Source organism: Eriocheir sinensis, unplaced genomic scaffold, assembly GCF_024679095.1.
Source record: "Eriocheir sinensis breed Jianghai 21 unplaced genomic scaffold, ASM2467909v1 Scaffold236, whole genome shotgun sequence".
Classification (NCBI taxonomy): Eukaryota; Metazoa; Arthropoda; class Malacostraca; order Decapoda; family Varunidae; genus Eriocheir; species Eriocheir sinensis.
This window is the reverse complement of record NW_026111539.1, coordinates 61750-80427: the sequence shown is the minus strand read 5'-3', so window position 1 is coordinate 80427 and position 18678 is coordinate 61750. Positions and strand designations below refer to the sequence as shown.

At 42.8% G+C, this 18678-nt stretch overlaps 2 protein-coding genes and 1 long non-coding RNA gene across 8 annotated transcripts in view; 1 reads left to right on the top strand and 2 right to left on the bottom strand.

The window, feature by feature from the left end:
* The window catches only part of LOC126991067 (phospholipid-transporting ATPase IF-like), a 40070-nt gene extending 35214 nt beyond the window's left edge, over positions 1–4856 (top strand). For 5 of the 6 annotated variants that reach the window (XM_050849765.1, XM_050849761.1, XM_050849763.1 and 2 more), the window contains exons 24-27: positions 11–156; positions 500–603; positions 1975–2143; positions 2924–4856. In XM_050849765.1, the coding sequence (XP_050705722.1) occupies positions 11–156; positions 500–603; positions 1975–2143; positions 2924–3301 (797 nt within the window). In that variant the 3' untranslated portion in view covers positions 3302–4856. Of the gene's footprint in view, positions 1–10; positions 157–499; positions 604–1974; positions 2144–2923 lie in introns of those variants that run through there. The other variant, XR_007745083.1, reaches the window with a different exon arrangement.
* On the bottom strand, positions 3589–5390 carry LOC126991068 (uncharacterized). Its single transcript, XR_007745084.1, has 2 exons — positions 4204–5390; positions 3589–4075 (listed from the first exon to the last, which is right to left on the bottom strand). It is a non-coding gene; the product is annotated as an uncharacterized LOC126991068 (long non-coding RNA).
* Positions 5391–6907: 1517 nt separating this feature from the next.
* LOC126991069 (phospholipid-transporting ATPase IF-like) overlaps positions 6908–18678 on the bottom strand; it is a 48556-nt gene continuing 36785 nt past the window's right edge. Inside the window, exons 20-26 of the mRNA XM_050849766.1 lie at positions 18312–18414; positions 15051–15256; positions 13497–13683; positions 12603–12748; positions 10510–10613; positions 9635–9812; positions 6908–8354 (exon numbers count right to left, since the gene is read on the bottom strand). Coding sequence (XP_050705723.1) covers positions 8151–8354; positions 9635–9812; positions 10510–10613; positions 12603–12748; positions 13497–13683; positions 15051–15256; positions 18312–18414 — 1128 coding nt within the window. The 3' untranslated portion in view covers positions 6908–8150. The remainder of the gene's footprint in view (positions 8355–9634; positions 9813–10509; positions 10614–12602; positions 12749–13496; positions 13684–15050; positions 15257–18311; positions 18415–18678) is intronic.

The following is an 18678-nucleotide window of genomic DNA, read 5'->3' as shown; positions in this document are numbered from 1 at the left end:
CCCCCGGCAGGTCTGTTCCACTGCTCCGTCATGTACTTCGGCCTCATGCTGGCCTGCGCGGACGACACCTGCGGCTTACCCAACGGACAGACCCCCGACCTCTTCCTCTTCGGCACTACGCTCGTCTCCATCTGCGTCGTCGTCACCAACTTCAAGGTAACGGTATAGGGCTGGTATTCTCCGACGCTCCCGCTCCTGACACCAACTATTTCCAAAGGCCAAAAACGAGATCAATCGGGTTCTTATGAGTGTATTTTTAGGTTCATGGTACAGAGGAAGGGTCAGACTACCACTAGGGTCATTAAACTACCCCTGGAAATGCCCCAAACTCCAACGAAAACAGTGTCAAATATGTGTTCCTGTCTGGGCGCCGAAATGTTTAAGACTACGACCTTATATTAACATCTTCTATAACCTTAACTCTACAACATCTTTCAACGTAGACTCTTATAAAGCCTCGTCTTGTTTCTCACCTCCCCTTCCTGTTTCCCTCCGGCAGCTGATGTTGGAGGCGCGTTACTTCACTCACTTCTTCTTCTGGTCAGTGGTCATCACGCTCGTTGGCTACGCTGCTCTGTCGCTGCTGTACCAAGGCTTCCTCATGTGAGTCTGCGAAGGGAGAAGGAGAAAGGAAGGGAAGGGCAAGGAGGAGGGGAAGAGGAAAAAGAGGTAGAACAGGGGGAGGAGGATGGAGGGAAGGGAAAGGGGTAGGGGGAAGAGGAAGGAAGGAAAGGCAAGGAGGAAGGGAAGAGGAAAGAAGGCAGGAGGGAAGGGGTAGGGGAAGACAAAGGAAGGAAAGGGGAAGGAGGAAGGGAAGAGAAAAGAAGGAAAGGCAGGAAATGGAAGGAAGGGAAATGGAAGGAGGTAAGGATGGAGTTTATTTTCACCTTACTCCTCTCATCTTAATACTGGCTGCACTTCATCTCACTTTCATCGGCTATTATGTACTCGAGGTAAAGGCGTTATCAATACACAGGGATCCGATGCCAACCGAACCGTAATCCTTAAAAAAAAAAAAAAAATCTGTTGTGGATGTTGGTAAGCCTGGATGTGGCTGCTTTGGAGAGTCTGAACCGCTTACTCGAAGCTTCACTCACCGACTCAGTTCATAATCCTTCAAACACTTCTATTCTTCCCTCCTTTCCCCTTCTTTATCAGTTTAATCTACCATTTGTCGCTATTTTTCCCATTGTCTTTCTGTTCTCATGTGACCTCTTCAGTAACTAGCTTCACTCACCGACTCAGTTCATAATCCTTCTAACAATTATATTCTTCCCTCCTTTCCCCTTCTTTATCAGTTTTTATCTTTCCCACATGTTTAATCTTCCCCCTCTATCTTATTCCCTCTCTATGAGCCACAGGGCGATATTGTAAAACGCTTCCGCCCCTCACGTCAACTAACACCAAAGGCCGAAAAGAAGTTAATTCGCTCTCTAATAAATAATTCTTTTAGGTTTATGGTACAGAAGTAATGTCAAACTACCACCAGGCTCATAAAACTACCCCTGGAAATGCTCAAAACTCCTACTAAAGCCTTGTCTAATATGTGTCTTGAGGCGCCGAAACCTTTAAGAATATGGCCGTTATCTTCTTCCTATTAGCATCTTGTCCATTTCCTTTCCCTACTCTAATGACTTCTTCAGTAACTACTAACTAGGAATCGTTTCTCACCTACATACTCAGTTCATCATCATTCCAACACTCTTCTTCCTCCTCTACCATCCTCTCTATCAGCCTCATCTACTATCTGTTACTGTCTCATTTTCTTTTTCTGCTTTAATGAATTACGAATCGTTTCTCACATAATCTTTCCAACACTTTTTCTTCCACTCTCTATCACTCTCATCTTCTCCCTATTACCTACCCTCTTGCTGCGACGGAAATGAGCACCGAGGCCACGCGTAGCTAAAGCCTATACCCCCAACATAACCTTTACTTGTTACCATCATTCCCCGTTTTCTTCCCCCACACCAGCGACTTCTTCGGTAACTACGGCGTGTACTGGACCTACTACCGCATGTTCGAGAGCTGTTCCCTCATGCTGGCTTCCATCCTGCTCACCATCGTCTGCCTCATTCCCGACGTGATTGAGCAGGTGATCCGCGCCTACAAGGACGTGAGACTGGAAGAAAGGCGCCTCAAGGTGGGTGTATGTGTGTGTGTGGGGGGGGTGGGGGTGGGGGTCGTATGTTGTGTCGTGTTGTGTTGATGTACAGTACAGGTGTTGTTTTGGTGTTCTTTGTGTTGTGTTGATGTCCAGGTGTTGTTTTGGTGTTCTTTGTGTTGTGTTGATGTACAGTACAGCTGTTGTTTTGGTGTTCTTTGTGTTGTGTTGATGTACAGGTGTTGTTTTGGTGTTCTTTGTGTTGTGTTGGTGTGTGTTTATTGGGTGTTGTCTTAGCTTTTGTGTTCTTTGTTATGTGTTTATTTGGTCTGTAATTCGTCTAGATGGTTTATTTTTTTACATCTATTCATTATTTCTCTTCCTGTGTGTGTAGATATATATTTATTCGTCAGTCCATCAAGTTATACAGTCTGAGCTTCTTTTTTTTTCTCTCTCTGCCATCCATATACAGCAGTTTTTGCTTGGATAGTCGTTCTGGCATTAACCATTTACTATTTATTTATTTATTTCATTTGTTTGCTTATTTATTTATTTATTCATATATTAAGATAAATGGATAGATACTCAGGCAGTTAGCTAGTTAGTTCGATTGGTCTTTAGAACATTAGAAAGTTAGTTATACTTATCTACTTTATTAGTCAATTATTAGTTAGCTAGATGGTTAGTTAGTTAGTTAGGTAGGTGGGTTGATAAGTGGATATTTAGGTAGTTAGAGAGGTAAATGGTCAATTAGCTAGTTAGATGGTTGGTTAGTTCGCTCGTTCGTTACTTACCAACTTGTGTGATTTCGCCTTCCAGAAGAAGAAGCGAGCCGTGTCCCTGAAGGCGTTCGTCGGCTTCGTCAACGAGGCCTTTGACGATCTGGAGGGGACGAGGAGCCTGTGGGAGGTGACCAGGGTGAGCGACAAACCACCACTACCTTACACCGCCTACAGCACTCCCATCAACACCATCAACACCACTACCAACGGCTACAACACCACCACCACGAACAACCACTATAACAACCAGCACAGCAACGCCACCGAGAAGACAAGCCAAATGGAGCAGCTAACAGTGGAGAACCTACAAAAACTGGACAGAAGAACGATGCCTACGCTTGCTGTCAGTCCTCAGGGGATGGACACGATCACGGAGGAGACGAGTACGTGGTCGCAGGAGAGCTTTATCATCTGACGTACGATAGATGGCGTTGGCGAGGTGTTAGTGGCTCGTATTCTCAACCATTTCGGGGCTCACACACTCAGATTTGGTAAGGCGTTCGTAGAGGTTGTGTTAGTAGTACTTCCACGGGTAGTTTTATGGGTCTACTGATAGTTCAAGGAGGCTTCTGCACCGTGGAGAACAGACATGAGAACCAGACTAATCTCCTTTGTGGCCTTTGGAAATGTTTGTTGTGAGAGCCGAAAGCGTCTGAGAATAGAGGTTAAAGCTGGAACTGGCATTTAAGTTCAGTTTGTCACGTGTGTGTGTGTGTGGTAAAGCGTGTGTGTCTAGTCCATGGTGTATTGGTGTGCAGGTAAGGAAGGTGAGAAGGAGAGTTACCTGGTGTTAGTGGACTTTTAGACGGGGTTCAGATGTGTCCACCTCGTGTGTGTGTGTGTGTGTGGGTGTGTATGTGTGTGTGGGGGGTGGGGGGGGGGGGGGGTGTATGTGTGCTGTATAAATTGTATAGGAACGAAAACAAAAGCAAAACGCCAAAGAAGTGTATAAATGTATGTTCCAACAACTTTTTACAGTCAGTGTTCGTGGGTTCCTCGCAAGTGTGGTGTATAAAGTGTATAGGAAAGGATGTCGCTAACTGAAGAGTTGTACATTTCTATACTTAATTTATTTCTACAGTATAATAAACGCGTGTTCTCCGCAGGGCTGTATAAAATGTAAGAAAGAGAAGGGAAAGAGAAACGCCTCCTGAAGGATAATTATTGTACATGCATATTTAATTTCATCCTTTGTGTACGCTTTTTTTTTTTTATATATTAGTAAGCGTTTGAGAATATTGTGTTTGGAAGAAAAGGAGAAGAAAAGAGAAACGCCTCCTGAAGACTAATTATTGTACATGTATATTTAATTTCAACCTATGTGTACGCTTTTTCATATTAGTAAGTGTTTGAAAATATTGTTTGGAAAAAAAGGAGAAGAAAAGAGAAACACCTCCTGAAGAATAATGATTGTACATGCATATTTAATTTCATGCTATGTGTACGCTTTTTTTATATTAGTAAGCGTTTGAGAATATTGTGTTTGGAAGAAAAGGAGAAGAAAAGAGAAACACCTCCTGAAGACTAATAATTGTTCATGCACATTTAATTCGATCTGTTCATATACGCTTTTTTTTATATTAGTAGTCGTTTGAGAACATTGTGTCTGGAAGAAAAGGAGGAGAAAAGATAAACGCTTTTTTGTACTTGTATAGTGAATCTAATATATTTCTACCGTTTATAAATGAGCAAAAGCCACTGAAGATTGTGCTTGGAAATAGAAGAAAAAGAAAAGAGGAACCGCTTCCTTAAGAATAATTGTATGTTCATGTATATTTAATCTAATTTATTTTTGGATTTTATACATTAGAAAGCGCCGGAGAAGATTGTGTTTGTGGTGAAGAATAAGAGATAAACGGTTACATAAAAATAATTGTACACGCATATTTCATCTGATTTATTTCTAATCGTTTTATATATTAGAAAACGCCAGAGAAGAGTTTGTTTAGAAGAAAATATGAAGACAAAAATATGTAAAAAAAAGTTTCATGAAGACTTGTACATGTGTTTATAATCTAACTTAATTCTTCGTTTATTTTATTAGTAGTAGTTAACTCGAAAAAAAAAAAGATTGTGAATGGAAGAAAAAAAAAGATAAACGCTTCCTGAAGGGCATTACATATATATTATTTAATCTAATTTATTTCTACGTTTTATATATTTGTTAACGGCACTGAATATATTGTGTATGGAAGAAAAGAACAGACAGAATAGTGATGAAAATATCTAGTCTATTCATACACTTCCTTATTTATTCCACGACTTCTTATTTATTTCTAGACACCAAAAAATTCGTTCAAAGTGATTCTGCGGCTTCGTGAGTGTATTTGATATTTCCTTCCCCTCCATGACATTGATTTCCTGCTAGTCCTGCCTTGTGATAAATAAATGTACATAGATATATTTTTTCCCCTTGAACATGAGGGGGAAAAATAAATAAACTACCTCCAGTCGATTGCTTCTGCTCCGCGTGATGATGAAGGAAAGAATAAAAGAGAAGAAGAGAGCAATATCTTGTTTTATTAGAAGAAAATGATATGCATAGCGCTTACGAATTATTAGAGAGAGAGAGAGAGAGAGAGATTTCCTTTTGTTCTGTTTTTAAGTTCTTGCTAACAGATGACGGGAAAGAAAGGAAGGATTAGGAATATGCAGGACTGATAGAGAATATGATACGTGAGAAGGAAAGACAGACAGACAAACAGACAGAAAGGGTTGTAATTTATTTGGCACTCTGTTTCACCTGTGTTTCTTTTTTTAGGAGTTCTTGCTAACAAATAACGGGAGAGAAAGGAAGGATTAAGAATATGATATGTGAGAAGGAAAAGACAGACAGACAAACAGACAGAAAGGGTTGTAATTTATTTTGGCACTCTGTTTCACCTGTGTTTCTTTTTTTAGGAGTTCTTGCTAACAAATGACGGGAGAGAAAGGAAGGATTAAGAATATGATATGTGAGAAGGAAAAGACAGACAGACAAACAGACAGAAAGGGTTGTAATCTAAGTACTTATCATATTACTACTTGACCCACGCTTAGATTAGCACTTTGAGTCCCCATTAGTTTTAGGAGCTCGCTAATAATTGACTGGAAAGGAAAGGAGGGACAAGGATGATGCAGGGCCTGATAAGCATATGATGTGGGAGAAGGGAAAATACAGACAGACATAAAGGGTTGTGTTTTAATCTGTCCGCTGCGATTGGCACGGATTTGGCTTTTACTGGTAGCCTGGTAACATACAGTCCTAGGTTTTTCTCTGCCTCTGTGGTGGATAGTGGAGTGTTTCTCATGTGGTATTGGTATGCTGGATATTCCCTCCCAAGATGCAGGACTTTACATTTTTCTTCATTGAGTTGTAGCAGCCACTTTTTGTTCCATTCCTGTAGATTGGTGATGTCTTCTGGTACGAAATATGCAGTCAATGGATTAAGTACCTACCATTTTACCACTTTACGACGCCTCCAGAAGTAATCAAGACACATGTAATACCTCGTTTTTAGCAGATACTATACATATTTTACAGGCTTAGCATAAATAGCTACATCCGTCGTTGGTTCTCATCCTTTACTGTACGAAAAACTAATTGGAGAGAAATGTAGTTTAGGATAGGGAGAGATTATGTTTTTTTGTTTTTGTTTTGTTTTTACAGGAAAGGAAACGGCTCACGGGCAACAAATAGGTGTAGAAAAAAAGTCCCCTAACAGCTGTTCCTACGAAAGATAAAAGTGAAGAGTGGCCAAAAGAGAGGTATTACTTTATGCCAATACGTATGAGCTGAGAAAAGCAGTGAAGAAGAAAAGGACATTCGCATAGGAGATCGATGAATAGCAGTGAAGAACAACAACAACAAAAAAAAAAAACACTTGTAGAAGATAAGTAAAAAAAAAAAAAAAAAAAAAAACACGGTGGTATAAGAAAGAAAAGAAAATGTGATGTTCAGCTAATACTATTCCAGCACACGGAAGAGTCGATAACAGAAGTCAATAGGGAGATACAAAGAGGGGAAAAAAACAATGGCGCTGAAATAGTACAACTTTATTTCAACAAACCACAGACACACGACACTTTTGTTACCGAGATACGACACTTCTCAATTCAGACGTACGACAGTTTGTTACCGAGATACGACACTTCTCAATTCAGACGTACGACAGTTTGTTACCGAGATACGACTCTTGTTTATTCCGACTTACGACACGACGAGGATCAAGGATGAGGACGACGACTAGGATTATAATGAGCATTGTTGTGGTGGTGATGATGGGGAAGATGACACACACACACACACACACACACACACACGCACACACACACATGAATGAATAACTTGGGCACTAATTACGTTATATTATTTACAACTGTACACTTAAACAACAACAACAACAACACCGACAATTATATACATTCAACCAAAAACAAAAAAAAACAATAATTATCTCTGGACGAAATAAATTAAATTACCTACTAGCCTACGTTACGAGTCTTTCACAAACTAAATAAAATAAAATAGCCCAACGACGGCAAGTGTGATGCTGTGTTTCTGGAACCTGCTCACGAAACAGACAAAAAAAGAGTCAATTTTGTTACTGGTGCATCGCAAAACTCTGGCCCCTAAATCTGTGTCAAAGTAGGGACAGATTATTGAATTTTTTTTTGCTAATTTGCTGGTTTGTTTAACTCTTGGATACTCTCATATGACAGAAGAAGAACAAAATGAAGAACAAGATCAAGAATCAGATGAAGTAAGCCAAAACAATCCACTTCTAACAAGCATCTGTCTTTTCAGCTTCCTCCACAGACGTAGCAGATGAATAGGTATAGCACTACTAGATAAGCAAGACAAAACAATCCACTTCTAACGAGCAATTGTCTTCTCAGCTTCCTCCACAGATGTAATAGACGAAGAACAACAACCAGAAAAAGCAAGATAAACCGATCAATCTTCAACGGCCATTAAAATTTTATCTCCTCAGCTTCCACCACAAAAGTAAACACAAGCAGCTATCCACCCACGGGCATCCTGAGACTGTGGTTTGAGGGGGGACTCAGACTAAAACTGGTATTATCAATCGCCTCGGGTTCTTGCTGCAACTGTTTTTTTAAGGCCAGAGAGGAGCTAGGTCGGGTTGTCATGAGTGTTCTTCCCGTTCACAGCGCCGAAGCCTTGCAAAACTACCGCCAGGGTCATGAAACAGCCCCGACAACTTCCTCAAGAGCCTTTTAAATAGATGCACTAAGGCTCCGAAGAGTTTAATATTGTGTCCTTAAAGTTCCGTAAAAGGCACCCCATTTTTCATAGTAGTCCCGTCGTCTGCTTCCTCCCCGTCGTTTACGCCATCGCTGGTCTTCTCCTCCTTCTCGACGGCCTCCAACCAGGTGCTCAGGAACTTCCCTTCAGGGTGGAATCCCATGTTGTCCTTCCCTTCAGATAAAGTGCTGCTCCTTTCCTTCCACTTCCCCTTCCTCTTCTGTAAAAGGTCGGTTAGTTATAGTGTTTTGTTTGTGTGAATGTTTAATTTTGTGGAGAGTAAATATTATGATGATGGTGTTTTTCTTTTTTTTCGGAAATGTTCGTGTTAATCAATGGATGTTGGTTCACTGTTTCATTGATTGTTTGCGTGTATAGTTGGCTAATAGCCTCTTCCATTTAGCGTAACCCGTTTCTGGGTCGTGATCTGTAGAGTCCCTCATAGAGTCCCGACAACCTAAGATTTGGACGCCAAATTGTTTTAAAATACAATGGCGTCCAAATTAGCAGCTGTTGAATTTTGGCGTCAAAGCCAACTCAGATCATGACCCAGAAACGGGTCGAGCTAAAACAGAAACATAAATAAAAAAAGATCATACGTCTTCTACCTTCCTCTCTCTCACGCCGTACCCCACCCCACCCCCCACCCCTCCCCACACCCTTTTTCAGTGGAAATGTTCGTGTTAATCAAATGATGTTGCCTCATTGTTTCACTGATTGTTTACGTGTTTAGTTGACTAAGTACTAGTTCATACGTCACACTCTCTCTCTCTCTCATTCACGTACCCCCCACACCCACACACATTTTTTCAGTCAACTGTATAGCAAGAAGAGAAAGTGGCATAAAAAGGGAAGTTACAGTTGAGGAAAGAGGAAAGACAGCAGGAGTATAATTATGTATCTGGTGCAGGTTTGTTAAGTGTTCTGATGTAGGAATTGTTCATCATGCACCTTATTAACATCTGGAGTGCTGGGTTTGATTTGTTAGTGTTCATGCAAGCAGTAACATCCCTTCTCCTCCCCTGTTTATCGGTCACCTTATTAACATCTGGAGTGCTGGGTTTGATTTGTTAGTGTTCATGCAAGCAGTAACATCCCTTCTCCTCCCCTGTTTATCGGGCACCTTATTAATATCTGGAGTTCCGTGTTTGATTTGTTAGTGTTCATGCAAGCAGTAACATCCCTTCTCCTCCCCTGTTTATCGGGCACCTTATTAACATCTGGAGTGCTGGGTTTGATTTGTTAGTGTTCATGCAAGCAGTAACATCCCTTCTCCTCCCCTGTTTATCGGGCACCTTAATATATTTCGTTTCCTTGGTTTACTCATGGCTTGTGTGTTTATTTGGTTAGTCGTTAATTCATACATGTCACACTCTTTCTCTGTCCATCACGCAACCCCCTCACACACACGTTATTTTTTTTTAATCAAGGGTATAACAAGGAAAGAGAAAGTAGAATAATAGGAAAAGGTACAACAGGAGGAACAGGAAATAAACCCACCTGCTCTTGCATCCACCGCCACTGCCGCATCTCGTGGTCCGTGGAGTGCCTGTAGATCTTGTCGAGGAGGTCAGGGAGGAGGCAGATGACCCCCAGCACGAGGCAGGCCAGGTTGAGGGCCGCATTCTCGAACATCCGGTAGTACACGCCGAAGATGCCGAACTTAACGAACGGCTCCCTGGAAAGTAAGGTTAGGAAGGGAAAAAAGTTTAGTGTATGGAACGTAGTGAGAGGGGACTTAAGGGAAAAAAGCGATATAAGATGTAAGCTGAGAGGAGGTGTAAGCATGACAACAAACGTAGGGAATACTAACGAACGGCTCCCTGGAAAGTAAGGTTAGAAAGAGAAAAAAGTTTAGTGTATGTATGGTACGAAGTGAGAAGGGACTTAAGGGGAAAAAAAGCGATATAAGATGTAAACTGAGAGGAGGTGTAAGCGTGACAGTAAACGAAGGGAATACTAACGAACGGCTCCCTGGAAAGTAAGGTTAGGAAGAGAAAAAAGTTTAGTGTATGGTACTTAGTGAAAAGGGACATAAGGGAAAAAAAAAGCGATATGAGATGTAAACTGAGAGGAGGTGTAAGCGTGACAACAAACGAAGGGAATACTAACGAACGGCTCCCTGGAAAGTAAGGTTAGAAAGAGAAAAAAGTTTAGTGTATGTATGGTACGAAGTGAGAAGGGACTTAAGGGGAAAAAAAGCGATATAAGATGTAAACTGAGAGGAGGTGTAAGCGTGACAGCAAACGAAGGGAATACTACAGATAAACGAAAACGTATTAGAGGAGTTTCCGGATTAAAGGGTGCAAGAGTAAGTGAGATGCTAACCAGACCAACAGGTAGAAGGTGCAAACGTGAACACAAAAATAACTTACACGCCGATGCCACAGTAGATGATGTAGAGGATCCCATAGCCAACGAGCGTGATGACCATGGAGAGGATGTACATCACGTTAAAGTGGTTGGCTTCGATGGTGATCTGCCGGGCACAGGTGAACGACAGGTAGGTAAAAATAGCGGGCTTTTTTTTTGCTCTCTTTTTGTTGCCCTTGAGCCGTGTCCTTTGATGTAAAAAAAAAAAAGATAATTTGACAGGTAAAAGGTATAAAGGTAAGAGAAATGTAGATGGAAAAATATAGCTAGGTGGAAAACGTGCATGGGTTTGTGTGGATGTGAATCATATGTGGATAGATAGATATACAGGTAGATAAAAAGGTAATCAGGTAATCAGACAGGTAGGAGGAATGGAGGTAATGAGAAGGTTACACAGGTAGATGGGTAAGAAGATTGGTATATGGATAGAAAGGAAGACAGGTAGGTAAGAAGGTAATTAGACAGGTAAGGAAGGGAAGGGTAGACAGGTAGATGGGTAGAAAGATTTGCATATGGATGGAAAGGAAGACATGTAGGTAAGAAGGTAAATAGACAGGTAAGGAAGGGAAGGGTAGACAGGTAGATGGGTAGAAAGATTTGCATATGGATAGAAAGGAAGACAGGTAGGTAAGAAGGTAATTAGACAGGTAAGGAAGGGAAGGGTAGACAGGTAGATTGGTAGGAAGATTTGCATATGGATAGAAAGGAAGACAGGTAGGTAAGAAGGTATTTAAACAGGTAAGGAAGGGAAGGGTAGACAGGTAGATGGGTAGGAAGATTTGCATATGGATAGAGAGGAAGACGGGTAGGTAAGAAGGTAATTAAAAATGTAAAAGGTAAAAAAAAGGATAAAAAAGGCAGACAGGTAGGTGAGAAAGTAATTAGAAAAGTAAAGAGGTGTGTAGGTCGAAGAGAGTGTAGATAGGTAGAAAGGGACAAGGATTTTTATATGGATGGAAAGGCAGATAAGTAGGCCAGCAGGTGGGTAGAAAGATAAGTAGGTAGACTAGGAAGTAAATTTGTAAGTAGGCCAAGCAATAGGTAGGTATTTTAAAAGGTGAGAAAATTCGTGTGTAAGGACGGTGTACTTAGAGGCTTCCACCCCTCACATCAGCTATTTCCAAAGGCCGAAAAGGAGATTAATCGGGTTCTTATGAGTGTTTTTGTAGGTTCATGGTACAGAAGAAGGGTCAAACTGCCACCAGGGCCATAAAAGTATCCCTGGAAATGCCCATAACTCATAGGACAGCCTTGTAAAATATGTGTGCTTGGGCGTCGAAATGTTTAAGAATAGACCCCTAAGTATATTTTCAAAAGTAAATTTATCCTGTTTTTACTATTACGATACACTGGATCATTTTGAAGCCTCGAATACTGTCTCGAACCCTACTGTGAAGCATAAAAGAGACGAGCATATGGACAGCATCTCTCTTCGTAATAGTCAGTCTGTCTGCCAGTGTGCGTCTGTCTGTCTCGCTATCGGTCACTGTGTTTGTCTCTGTGTGTCTAACCCAACAAGACATACAAGATTCGAACACAGGGACAGCATATCTTTTAGTAGTATAGTCAGTCAGTCTACCAGTGTGTCTGTCTGTCTCGCTATCGGTCACTGTGTTTGTCTCTGTGTGTCTAAGCAAACAAGAGATAGAGGATTCTAACACTGGGACAGCATATCTTTTAGTAGTATTGTCAGTCAGTCTGCCAGTGTGTCTCTCTCGATCTGAGTCACTATGCTTTTTTTTTACAGCAAGGCAGGCGGCTGAAGGGCAAAAAACATAACCAAAAAACAGCATAAAAAAGTGTAGAAACTTATCCGACAAAAAGAAAAAAAGAAGAGGTCAGAAGAGAGGTCAGTATCGCGTGGAGAGCAGCGTTAGCAAATGACCTCACTTAGCACGTCGTATTTTCCGGTTTATCACCCAAAACTATCACGAAAAACACATAATCATCAACATTTTGGGCAACTGCTCTGATTAAGTGTCGTTATTTGTGTGGGAGCGACAGTTTTGGGTCTGGAGCTGATGAATGCAAAGTCCTGAGTACTATCATCTGGTAACACTGGCGGAGAGGTGCACTGATGCTCTCCGTGTCTGACCTTGAAGTTGACGACGCAGGTGCAGAGGGTGCCCATGGCCATGCCGAAGAGGTAGAGGTCGGGGGTCTGGCCGCGAGGTAACCCGCAGGTGTCGTCATCACAGGCCAGCATGAGCCCGAAGTACATCACCACCGCGTGCCACAAGCCTGCAGGGACACGAGGAGGAGGAAGAGGAGGAGGAGGAGGAGGAGGTTAGTACTTGGTTGTAGTTTGTGTTACTGGGTGAAGCACCGTTGCCATTTTATCGTACTCAGAGCACAGTATTTACCGGTTTCTGACGCCTAACTATTGCCAAGAAACATCAGGATCTAACTCTTTTAACGATAACTATAAATGAGTTTCGTTATTGGAGCCCAGAAGACAGTTTTGGGGTAGGAAGTCGGAAAATTTAAGGGGCTAAGTACGACAATCTGGCAACGTTGGGGTGAAGGCAGATGAGGGTGCGGGAGTGGGGAAAGTGGGTGTGACCGTGTGTCGTTGGGTGTTGGTGGTTGTGAACGTAAAGGGAGGGAGAGGAATTGGTTACTGTGTGTCGTTGGGTGAGGGTGGGTGTGGGTGGGTGTTTGTGTACCGTGACGGGGGGAGTGGGAAGATCGAGTAGTTACTGCACCGCTGATTTCTACATCTGATATCAGTTCTACGCGTGATGCAACCTTCCCACGTCCATTCCTTACTCATGATCATCGTTCCTGAACCATATTGCTTCCCTTCTGTGTCTCCATGCCTTACCCAGCTGCTCATGTCAAGCTTAACGTAACTAGGATTAGATTACTTTAGGTGGAGTTTTCTGTAGGTTCTCATCAAACATACTGCACTTAAAATGGACGAAGAGTAGGGGCAAGGCTCTAGTATAGCATCGGTTATGTTAGACTAAGTTTGCTTATCATAGCTTACCGAATATGCTCCATTTGAGGAAGCGCGTCCAGGTGAGCGAGGAGTTTCCGGCGAGTCGCTTGTAGATGTGCGGGCGTGCCATGAGCAGGTCGGCGGGCAGGTTTTGTTCGAAGAGTCCGTAGGCGAGGACGGGGAGGAAGGTGCAGGTCATGTTGAAGGAAACCAGGATGAAGCCCTCGTACACGCTCTGGTGGGGGAGACGACGGACTGACTGACTGACTGACTGACTGACTGACTGACTGACTGACTGAATGAATGAATGAATGAATGGTTGACTGACTGACTGACTGAATGAATGAATGAATGAATGAATGAATGAATGAATGGTTGACTGACTTACTGACTGACTGACTGAATGAATGAATGGATGAATGAATGAATGAATGAATGAATTACTGGTTGACTGACTGACTGACTGACTGACTGAATGAATATATGAATGAATGACTGGTTGACTGACTGACTGACTGACTGACTGACTGAATGAATGAATTAATGAATGGTTGACTGACTTACTGACTAACTAACTGACTGACTGACTGAATGAATGAATGGTTGACTGACTGACTGACTGACTGACGGACTGACTGACATAAGAGCATAAGATTTCAAAAAGAGTCAAATTTAGAGGTAGAAGACTAAGGGGAGCTGAAAACAAGGTACCAGGAATAGGAAGAGAAGCTGACGAAGATGGACATGGGTAGATAAGAAGAAAAGGGGGAGGCAGAAACGAAAACGGGGAGGTAGAAAGAAAAGTGGATTGTTATAGGAAGAAAAGTAAGTAGGCAGAAAGAAAAGTAGGAGGGGGGGGGGGGGGGGAAGTCTGACTGCCGGCTTGCCTTCCTGCCATCCTGCCTGCCTTCCATCCTTCCGTCCTTCCTTCCTTTCTTCCTTCCTTCCTTTCTTCCTTCCTTTCTTCCTTCCTTCCTTCCTTCCTTCCTTCATTCCATCCTTCCTTCCTTTCTCCCTTCCTTCCTTCTTAACTAACATAAGAACATACGATTACAAAAAGAGTCAAATCCATCCTTCCTTCCTTCCATCCTTCCTTCCTTTCTTCCTTCCTTCCTTCATTCCATCCTTCCTTCCTTTCTCCCTTCCTTCCTTCTTAACTAACATAAGAACATATGATTACAAAGAGTCAAATCCATCCTTCCTTCCATCCTTCCTTCCTTTCTTCCTTCCTTCCTTCATTCCATCCTTCCTTCCTTTCTCCCTTCCTTCCTTCTTAACTAACATAAGAACATACGATTACAAAAAGAGTCAAATCCATCTTTCCTTCCTTCCTTCCTTTCTTCCTTTCTTCCTTCCATCCTTCCTTCCTTTCTTCCTTCCTTCCTTTCTTCCTTCCTTCCTTCATTCATTCCATCCTTCCTTCCTTCCTTCCTTCCTAACTAACATAAAAACATACTATTACAAAAAGAGTCAAATCCATCCTTCCTTCGTTCCTTCCTTCCTTCATTCATTCCTTCCTTCCTTCCTTCCTTCCTTCCTTCCTAACTGACGTAAGAACATACGATTACAAAAAGCGTCAAATTTAGTCCCTTAGCCCCACACCTGAGTCGAGTAGGCGCTCCAGCCAGAGTAGAAGACCATGGGAGTGTTGAAGGCGAGGTTCTTGTAGAAGGAGTAGTTGACAAAGGTGGACATACGGATGTAGTTCCAGTGGCCGTGAACGAAGAAGAGCTTTTGGAGGAACCGGAACTGCGCGAGACCAACGTCCGCGCACCTCACCGCCTGCCGCCCCTCCTTGCCCATCACGCCTGCAGGAGGAGGAGGATGAATAGGAGGAGGATTAGAGTTACGATCATCTTCTTAACCATTTCGGCAACCAAGCACACATAATCGACTAGGCTTTCGTAGGTGTTTTGGGCATTTCCAGGGGTAGTCTTATGATCCTGATGGTGTTGGTGGTAGCGAGTGTTCTGAGTGCTAATCGGTTCACGGATAGACAAAGTCAATATCCGTCAGGGTTATTTATTTGAACCAACATACAAACGTCATGGGCACAAACGAGACACATAGGAAACATTTTTTTTTTTTTTTACAGCAAAGGAGACAGTTCAAGGGCACACAAAAATCAAACATTAATAAAAAAAAAGCCCGCTACTCACTGCTCCTAAAAAGAATCCAAAGAGGTGGCCGAAAGATAGGTCAATTTCGGGAGGAGAGGTGTCCTGATACCCTCCTCTTGAAAGAGTTTAAGTCGTAGGCAGGAGGAAATACAGATGAAGGAAGAGTGTTCCAGAGTTTACCAGCGTGAGGGATGAAAGAGTGAAGATGCTGGTTAACTCTTGCATAAGGGGTTTGGATAGTATAGGGATGAGCATGAGTAGAAAGTCGAGTGCAGCGGGGCCGCGGGAATGGGGGAGGCATGCAGTTAGCAAGTTCAGAAGAGCAGTCAGCGTGGAAATATCGATAGAAGATAGAAAGAGAGGCAACATTGCGGCGGAATTTAAGAGGTGAAGACTATCAGTATGAGGAGGAGAGCTGATGAGACGAAGAGCCTTAGCCTCCACTCTGTCCAGAAGAGCTGTGTGGTGGAGCCCCCACACATGAGATGCATACTCCATACGAGGGCGGACAAGGCCCCTGTATATGGACAGCAACTGTGCAGGGGAGAAGAACTGGCGGAGACGGTACAGAACGCCCAGCCTCGAGGAAGCTGATTTAGTAAGAGATGAGATATGAAGTTTCCAGTTGAGATTTTGAGTTAAGGATAGACCGAGAATGTTTAGTGTTGAGGAAGGTGATAGCTGGGTGTTGTCAAAGAATAGGGGATAGTTGTTTGGAAGATTGTGTCGAGTGGATAGGTGGAGAAACTGTGTTTTTGAGGCGTTGAAGGACACCAGGTTCTTCTTGCCCCAATCGGAAATAATAGTAAGGTCTGAGGCTAAGCGTTCTGCAGTCTCCAGCCTTGAGTCGTTAAGTTCCTGAAGAGTGGGTCTTCTATTAAAAGAAGTTGAATAATGCAGAGTGGAATCATCGGCGTAGGAATGGATAGGACAGTTCGTTTTGGAAAGAAGATCATCAATGAACAACAGAAAAGAGTGGGAGATAGGACAGAACCCTGTGGGACACCACTGTTAATAGATTTAGGGGAAGAACAGTGACCGTCTACCACGGCAGAAATAGAACGGTCAGAGAGGAAACTGGAGATAAAGGTACAGAGAGAAGGATAGAAACCGTAGGAGGGTAGTTTAGAAAGCAAAGATTTGTGCCAGACCCTATCAAAAGCTTTTGATATGTCCAGCGCAATAGCAAAAGTTTCACCGAAACGGCTAAGAGAGGATGACCAAGAGTCAGTTAAGAAGGCTAGGAGATCACCAGTAGAACGCCTCTTGCGGAACCCATACTGGCGATCAGATAGAAGGTCAGAAGTGGAAAGGTGCTTTTGAATCTTCCGGTTAAGGATTGATTCAAAAGCTTTAGATAGACAAGAAAGTAAAGCAATAGGACGGTAGTTTGAGGGATTGGGCGGTCACCCTTCTTAGGTACAGGCTGTATGAAGGCATACTTCCAGCAAGAAGGAAAGGTAGATGTTGACAGGCAGAGGCGAAAGAGTTTGACCAGGCAGGGTGACAGCACGGAGGCACAGTTTTTAAGGACAATAGGAGGCACTCCATCAGGTCCATAAGCCTTCTGAGGATTGAGGCCAGAGAGGGCATAGAAAACATCATTTTGAAGAATCTTTATAACAGGCATAAAGGAGTCAGAGGGGGGGATGAGTAGGAGGAATATGCCCAGAATCGTCCAGAGTGGAGTTTTTAGAAAAAGTTTGAGAGAAGAGTTCAGCCTTAGAGATAGATGAGACGGCAGTGTTGCCGTCAGGACTGAGGAGTGGAGGGAAAGATGAAGTGAAGTTGGAGATGTTTTTGGCTAGATGCCAGAAGTCACGGGAAGAGTTAGAAAGGAAGGTTTTGACATTTTCTATTAATGAAAGAATTTTTGGTTAGTCGGAGAATAGATTTGGCACGATTTCGGGCAGAAATGTAAAGTTCATAATTAGCATTAGTTTTAAGGCTCTGGTACCTTTTGTGTGTATATGCGTGTGTGTGAATGTTGTACTGTGTAGGTAGCATTTATGTGTTGTTGTGTGTAGTAAACAATGTGTAGAAGTGGACAACAGGAGGAAATGGACGGACAGTCAAAGATAAACGAGTAACAAGAGAGACAAACATTGAAGACGCACAAGACACAGGGAGACGAGGACAGCGACAATGAAAATATACTAATTGAGTCTGTGCTGCCACACTCGATTTTCTTAAAGAGTCACTGGTAACTATTTTAGCGGGGACTCGCTGGTAGTCTGACCCTTCTGCTGGACCATGAACCTAACAAGACACTCATTAGAACCCAGTTGATCCCCCTTTTTGACCTTTGGAAATAGTTGATGTGACAGGAGGAAGCATCTGAGAATACCAGTCTTAATACCGGGCAGAGATAGATAGGTAGGTAGATAGATAGATAGATAGATAGATAGATAGATAGCTTGAGACGTAGCCCCCCACCACCTATCTTCCCTTCTTCATCACGCCTGACGAAGGAAGTGAAGGACGTTGAAAAGGAGTTAAAGGAATTCTACTAAGAGATAGATAGATGGATAGACAGATAGACATATAGATAGAAAGATAGAGAGATAACAGACATTGCGAGAAAGAATGAGAGCTAAAATTAGGAGAGAAAGAACTGAGAGACTGACTGAGTGACTGACTGGCTGACTGGCTGACTGGAAGACTGACTGACTGGATGACTAAATGGATGACTGGCTGAGTGAGTGAGTGAGTGAGTGACTGACTGACTGACTCACTGACTCACCTATCCCGAAGTGCGCCTCCTGTATCATGGAGACGTCGTTAGCTCCATCCCCGACGGCGGCGCAGCGCGGGGAGTCTTTCGAATTCTTGACAAGCTTCACCGTCTGTTGTCATCACCGCCACCACCACCATCACAACCACAAAGAAGAGATAAAGGAATGTATGAGTGCCTGTATATTGCCTCAACACCACCACCACCACCATCACCACCACAAAGATGAGATAAAGGAATGTATGAGTGCCTGTATATTGCCTCAACACCACCACCACCACCATCACCACCACAAAGATGAGATAAAGGAATGTATGAGTGCCTGTATATTGCCTCAACACCACCACCACCACCACCATCACCACCACAAAGATGA